The 7361-nt window shown below is 36.4% G+C and overlaps 2 protein-coding genes across 2 annotated transcripts; one reads left to right on the top strand and one right to left on the bottom strand.

Moving 5' to 3' along the window:
• LOC106399854 lies at nt 1–924 on the top strand. The gene has a single exon (XM_013840298.3). It carries the CDS (start codon nt 126–128, stop codon nt 678–680), a length of 555 nt encoding a protein of 184 aa, XP_013695752.2. The 5' UTR covers nt 1–125; the 3' UTR covers nt 681–924.
• A 1329-nt stretch (nt 925–2253) lies between these two features.
• LOC106400785 (respiratory burst oxidase homolog protein D-like) lies at nt 2254–7186 on the bottom strand. Its single transcript, XM_048745323.1, has 8 exons — nt 6360–7186; nt 6121–6283; nt 5865–5913; nt 5464–5577; nt 3958–4770; nt 3768–3863; nt 2739–3531; nt 2254–2654 (listed from the first exon to the last, which is right to left on the bottom strand). The coding sequence occupies exons 1-8, from the start codon at nt 6985–6987 to the stop codon at nt 2545–2547; spliced, it is 2766 nt and encodes a 921-aa protein (XP_048601280.1). The 5' UTR covers nt 6988–7186; the 3' UTR covers nt 2254–2544.
• Between the last annotated feature and the right edge of the window lie 175 nt (nt 7187–7361).

Below are 7361 nucleotides of genomic sequence, written 5' to 3'. Positions count from 1 at the left end.
GGCCCTCAGCACCAATGTTCCTTTCCATGCTGGTTAAGCAACATCCTATTATATATTTATTACACCGTAAAAGAAACACCATTAACATTTATTGATTAAAGCTTATAGCTCTTACAAAGAGAGAAATGAAGAAAGCTACGGCATTGATGAAACATGTCGTTGCATTGTTGAGTTCTGCAGCAAAGGCGAAATCTATAGCCATAAAGAACAAAACAAATGCTTTCAAGACGAGACTCCTCATGTTGTCCCTTGTGAAACACGAGAAGCTCGGGTTCCGTTCAATTTCCAACAAGATCCACAACCTCCTAGGCCATTCAGATCAAGAGCAAGGCGACGACCATGACCAAGACAATAGCAAGGCTATAATCCTCTACAACAACGGGGAAGTGACTCACTGTGAGAGTTATGACGTACAAGACGAGGAAAACGACAAGTATCCTGATCTGAGGCACACGTTGTTCGAAGGAGAGGAGGATTTTGGGGACATGGAGGAAGGCCAAGGAAGTTCTGTGATAGATATGGTGAGGAACTCGAAGGAAGAAGAAGGAAAGAGTTTCAAGCTAGAAGATGAGATCGACCATGTAGCGGATCTCTTCATTTCAAGGTTTCATAAGCAGATGAAGCTTCAGAAACTCTTGTCCTTTAAGAGGTATCAAGAAATGCTAGCCCGAGGCACATAAAATCACACACCTATATATATTTATACATGTTGGCATAGATATGAATAATATATTCATATGACGATCTGTGCTAACGTTCATATTTTGTGTTGTCAATCATAAATCCTTCCAGCCTCTCATTTTCGGATCAAATATCATGATCTATTTAATATGATTTCAGTTATTAAGTTGGGACAAAGGAAGGATCTGTTTTGTAATATATGTTTTAAATATTTAATATGCCATAATATTGGGCATTCTTCTTTTTTTGGGCTTATAAATTTCAGTTAGTCAGGTTCTTTAACTAGTATACTAGATTTTGATCCGCGCTTTCAAAGCGCGGGTTTATTTTTGTTTTTTTTTTTAATTGACAAATATTTAGTAAATGTCACATTTTTATATATTTGTGTTTTATTTTATAAAAGACTTAAAATTTTTATCTTTATTTATCGTATTTCATTTTAAATGACTATTTATGTTAAAAAAATTAAACTTTATTTTTTTAATGAATTAAGTTGGTATAACTCTGATAAATTAATTTTATTATGGGGTAAATATTTTAATTAAAAAATTATATACTTTTAATAAAGATTTATACTTTTCAATAAAAAAATTTAATTATTTTTACGAATGCTTAAATTATATTAAAAAAATAAAAAATAATAATTAAGAATAGTTGAAAAAAAATTATTTGAACTTGGACTCAATGGCCCAAAGAAAAAAAAAAGTGAGAATTGAATCTGATTTTTTTGATAGGCCCAAATGGCCCAAGAGAAATTTGATTTGGGCTGGATCTAAAAATAATAACCCAATATAGATTTGTTATTAATATTACTTAATTGCCCTTAATGAAACATGCAATGTTAGTGAAGGAAATATGCCCATAAGGTAATTATGACAATAGGATCCTGCTTTAATAGTATAGATTGACAAGTAGTTATTTTTTGAATGAATGTTAGATTTATTCGAATCAATTAGTTGTTAAATACTAAAGTTCTTATTAATCAATAAGGTAACAAATAAAAAGTTTTTACCAAGATACGCAAATTAACTTAGAAAGAAGATAAATAAATTTAAGAAAGCAAAACGAATTGAGTTAAATATTTGTTTAAGATTTTTATATTGATTGTGTATATGATAAATTTATAATCCCTTAAACTCGTACTGATATTCAGTCTTCAAGATTTTTACCAGAATTAACAAAGGTGTAGATGTCTGTAACTTTTGTGGTTGCACTGCAAAAGTCACTAAAGTAAAATGTCTATATGTGTTTAAGAACATGTGCCGAATCACAAGAAAATTAGAATTGGTGCCTTGGTGGAATGGAGTTATCAACCGACTTGAGAGGTCCGTAACAATATACGTACAGTGCAATATTCTTTAGAAATAAATGTTTGAAGTTGGTTGTACTATGTAGTGATTGTGATTGCCAATTATATCTATCTATAATAGAATGGCCGATGTCAAAAAAAAAAACAAACAAAAACCAAACAAAAAACGCAAGCGTAATTAGATAATGGGTAAATAAAGGACCTGAGCTTGTTCTCTTTTGAGGGTGTGTCGGAAAAGGAGTAATAACTAGTAAGTGTCAAAATTCAAAATCAAAACCTTGTGTTCGTTAAAGATATGATAACTACGAGTAGAAAACTATGTTGCAGTAACTCCATAGATAATTACATGTTCATAACACCAAATCTGCAACTATACTTCTACGATTTTATACTTAATTCAGCATTAAACTAAATTCCGTAAAACTGAACATAAAGTAGGAAAAAAGAAACGAAGGAATACAACTCAAATATTTTTTATAAAAGAAAAAATATCTATATGCAGTTTCTTGTTTTATTTCTCTACGCAACTTCCTCCCAACTGATATATATTGGAATTAAAAGTTCTCTTTGTGGAAGTCAAACTTGGTGCTCGTCTTTCGAGAGAAATCCAACGCTAGATTCTTTAGGTCCTTTGTCAGTCCTGGTGCCCCACAATAGAAGACTCCTGCAATCAAATTCATTTATTTAAATTAAGTCGTTTATCACATGATAACAAGATTAAAGCGGTCAAGATTAGTTAGTTACTTACCGATTCTTTTGTCGGGATGCTGAACAGCGATCCTCTTGTACACTTGTCTCCAGTTAGGTTTAGCGAAGTGTGACTTGACCCGTGTCCCCGAGACGACATCAACTCCGTTCTTAGCGTGTTGCAATGACTGAAGCATAGCAATAAGAGCAACCCTAGCATCCCCTTCCTCGTACACACTCGTGCAATAATTGTGTAGCTCGATAATCCCTTCATCGTCCAGCTCTGAAACCTCGTCCATTATCCCCTTAAACCACTCAAACGATCCTTGCTCTCTAGTCACCCAGTAGAAATAAGCTTTCCTCGTCCTAAACCCTTTACTATTCCCATTACTACTATTGTTCTCTATGTCACTATCACGGTCACGAGACTTCATGTTGTTGATAATGTCCTTCAGAATGCTGATCATAGGCGTGGCTCCAATACCAAGACCTACGAGGAGTACCACGTCGTATTTCTTGTAGTCTTGTGCTGGAGCACCGTAAGGACCGTCGATGAGGATCTTTGGGAAGGCGATGGAGTCTCCTCCGTCCGCTCTGAGCAAACCGCTTTTACCGGCGGTAGGGGGTTTGCATACCTCAGAGAACACGGTCTTGAGTTTACGTGTCCAGTCACCAAGCGTGCGGATGTGCACGCTCACGTAGTCGTCTCCTGGTGCGGATGTGATGGAGAAAGGATGCCACTCAAAGGGAGAGACGGCTCTACAGTTCACGAACATGTACTGTCCACTTTTGTATTTGAATCCTTGTGGCTTCGTCATGTGTAAAGACAACACGTTCCCGGGGTAAACAGCCACCTATTTGTTACATATATATATACAACTATTTAAAAAATTGTTCAAAGGAAATTTTCTCTACTTTAAATCAAATATTTGTTTTGATATAAAATGGTTTTAAAGTATTAGTTGAAATACGATATATTGAGATATCAATTAAAGTCTCAGATTGAAAATTTAGAAAAATAATGTTTAGTATATAAAAATGTGCAACTCAATCAATTATATTTCTAGAAATCTAGGTATGTATATCTGACCTTGACAATCTTAACCGGTTTGATGCTTGATCTGAAAGCACGGATCAGCCTCTCCGACCCATACAGAAGGATCGGTACAGCCAGATACATCCATGTCTGCAATAATGACACAAACATTAAGTATTAACTAACCATAATAAGAAAAAAATACTAGATAGGAAAACAGAGCAATTAGGTTTAAAGAGCATACCGTCTTTTTATACCAAATCTTTGTGAGGTAGAGCTTGATACCATGGACAATAAGAAGAGTATAAACAATGATGAACAAATGGTGAGAGTACCAAAAGGCATTGAAACCCGTAAGCTTCTTGAGGAAGTTAGGTAAGTTAAGCTTGTTACGACGGAACCAAGGCGTAGCGAGTGTAAAAGCTATAACCATTAGCACAACCATCACAATACCGGTCCACCCTTCCACTTCCTTCACAAAATGCCAGTAGCTCTCCGGTTGCTCCCCAAAGTACTGTACCATCGGCTCATAGGTCTCCTCATCAGCGGCAAGCAAGCGCGGGAAATCACACGCTAAATGCGACACTACATGGAGCAACACCCCGACCACAATCCCACTTGCAATAACCTTATGGAAGTTGAGATTATCATCGAACGGAACAACAACACCTAGCTTGGTCTTGTTCCTAAGCCAAGTGATGGTGTTGCGACAAACAGGCAGCAATATGAGAGCCATGTTGAATTTGAGAGTCTCTGCGCCTCCTTTGGCGACACAAACGCAATAACGCATCACGCCAAAGGCGTCCTTATTGTTCCGGTACTCAATAAATTTGTAGGTGAATAGGCCGGCACAGATGGCAAGCCATAGCATCATGATCCATATTCTCTGCCAGTTGTCAATTACGAAATATTTGATTTTCTCTGACCATCTCACCAGAGGGTTGCTCTCTGTAGTCGGTTTCAGTTTCTGGCTTAGCATTTGGCTCAGTATCCTACTATCTCCAATCCGTACAGACTGGTTTGGTGCTTGTAACAGCAGCATTTCCAAGTTTTCAATCTGTTACACCAGTTTTCACGTCATATTATTTAACTATAATATTACATTCCAATATTAACGTTACAAATTCATTTTTAAACATTTTACATCAGTTTCCATATCTTTTTTAAATACTCGGATATTTAGATGCCGTATAATAACTAAGAACATAACTGGTATTTCATTAAATGAACAGTATAAATAAAAAGAAAATATTATTGTAAACAATATAAGAAAAATAAAAAGGAATAGTTATCATTATTCCTTCTAATTTTGATATATATATATATATATATTTATATATTTAATTTCTTAGAGGAATAATAAGGTAACATATGTTCTTTATAATTAATATAAATTTGAAGGAATGAGTTTTTTTTTTGAAATGATTAAGGAATGAGTATAAATTTACTATTTTCATTTTTACTATTTGGTCACTATTTATTGTTTTATCTTTTTCCTGGTATTACTATATTAAAATAAATTATGTAGATATAGTACTAGGTAACACACCTATACCTAATTAATCAGTCTCTTATCATTTTATCAACGCTTGACGACTTTTTGTTGATTAATTTATCAAGAGTCCCGTTAAACTTGACCAAGATTTTTATAACCATGGATTCTTTTTTAGGTTGTTTCTAGTGTTTTAAACGTGGTGAATTTACAATATGTACCACTAGTGGCTGAGTGGTGAAGGTGGACCATACGTACCATAATGTAACCAGCATTATCTGGGTCCAACTCTTCCATTATCAGGGCTGCATATTCTTTGGCCTGCTTCTGAATATTGGAGAGTTTGTTTGCCGAGGCACTGAGACTAATAATCTGCAATTAATCACCAAAAAGTGGGACATAAATTATTAGCCTAAACAAAAGTAATAAACACTACTCCATCTAATATATTACCATTATTGTCGTGTTCACATGCAGTTAATGAAATTTATGATATTAACAGAAAAAGTCAGTGGGGTTTGCGCGTGGACAAATTTGTCAAGGTAATCAACTAAAGGATATATATGTTTTTTGGTCACTAGTAAGAAGAAAATATAAAAATAAATGAAATTATGATAGAAAGATGATAAATATTGAATGGTGTGTGGTTCGTTTCTCACCTCAGCCACCTCTTCTTCTGTTACTCGCCCATCTTCATCTTTATCCACCCTAACCACACAATGACATCATTTGTTCAGTTACAAATGCACTAAACCTCAAAAATGATAAAAATAACTAAGTAGTATTATATTGATCCTTAACTTATGGTGACCGTTTAATTTCAAAAACACTAATAATTAAACAACCATAGTGAATAGTGATGATCTATCAACTATTAGTGGGTTATTGGGTTGGTGAAGATAAGAAAAAGCTTACATGTCAAAGAAGACTTGGAGTTTTGCATCAAAGCTTTCATCTGATATCTGTTCCCAGAAGAACCTGAGCTGATCCTTGGTGATTGCATCGCCGGAGATGTTGTTCCGGTGAGCTAGTGCTCTAAAGAGCTGGTCAGCAAAGTCTTTTGATTCCTTGTTCATTCCTAAAGAAAGTCCAAAATTAACATAAATGGAAAACATAGCATAAACATAAGTGCTTAAGTTAGAGTTAATATGTACCTAAGCATTCCCAAAACTTGGAAGAGAGTAAGAGGCCGTTGGAATCTAGAGAGAGTTTATCGAACCGTTCTTCCACCGCTGGCCACGCGGCGGTCTTGGTGGCGATGAACTTGAGACCTTTGAGAGCGTGGATGGCGGCCGAGCTAGTGCGGTCAAAACGCCTCACGGCGGGGGAAGGGCGTCTGGAGAATACGCGGCGGAGCTCGCGTGATGCGTTCTTGATGCGCGAGGAGGTGCTACGGAAGAAGGAAAGTGAGCTGGACTTGTTAAGGCTGCTCTCGAGCGTCTTCTTAGTCAAGAGTGTCAGCTCTGGATCCTCAAGATTCTGAGGTCCTCCGGGGCTCGCTTGCTGGACGCTGTGGACGGCCACCGAGTCATCCCTGATGTCTAGCGTGATCTCCACGTACTCATCGTCTTCACGGCCACCGACACCGCTGATACTGTTGCTTCTCCTAGGGAGATCCGCAGCGAACCTAGCGTTTTTCTTGGACGCGCGTTTTGGCCGGCCAAGCGGGCCGCTGAAGGCGGAACGGTTGCTGGGGATGGTTTCGTTGTCGGACTTGGTGTCTGAGTTAGTTCTTCGTAGAATCCCAAGTTCATGGTCGTTACCTGAACTGCCTCGTCTCATATTGCTTCAAATCACCTCTTCAAGAGTAACGATATTTGTGAGGTTACTATACTACTAATCAAGAGAGAAATCTCTGCTCCCAAAAGGTGTTTGATTTTTTTTTTTTTGTATATGGAAAAAATTGAGTTTTGCTTAAAATATATAGAGAGTAAATGAGGAAGAGATGAAATAAATGTACATGCAAATTGCAATTCATAATGTGATAAATATCGGAAGGTAGTGCGAAACTGTGGATAAATGGACGTCTCCGGTCCGGTCAAACCATTTTCTGATCATTTATTTTGACTTTTTTTTATGAGCTTTCGTATTTTGTTTGTTTACTATTTCCACCGAGTCATTAATGTGTCCACATATATAAGAGTTTTTCTTGGGTT

Source organism: Brassica napus, chromosome A2 (assembly GCF_020379485.1).
Source record: "Brassica napus cultivar Da-Ae chromosome A2, Da-Ae, whole genome shotgun sequence".
Taxonomy (NCBI): domain Eukaryota; kingdom Viridiplantae; phylum Streptophyta; class Magnoliopsida; order Brassicales; family Brassicaceae; genus Brassica; species Brassica napus.
The sequence above is the reverse complement of the archived record's forward strand: the minus strand, read 5'-3'. Positions and strand labels throughout refer to the sequence as shown.

Excerpts from the sequence above, each read along its gene's own strand:
- LOC106399854 (XM_013840298.3), top strand. The coding sequence starts at position 126 with ATGAAGAAAGCTACGGCATTGATGAAACATGTCGTTGCATTGTTGAGT.
- LOC106400785 (XM_048745323.1), bottom strand. The coding sequence starts at position 6,987 with ATGAGACGAGGCAGTTCAGGTAACGACCATGAACTTGGGATTCTACGA. Across the intron at positions 5,914-6,120 it reads CTCCAAGTCTTCTTTGACAT|GGTGGATAAAGATGAAGATG; the intron begins GTAAGCTTTTTC and ends TTGTGTGGTTAG. Across the intron at positions 3,532-3,767 it reads AACCGGTTAAGATTGTCAAG|GTGGCTGTTTACCCCGGGAA; the intron begins GTCAGATATACA and ends TGTAACAAATAG.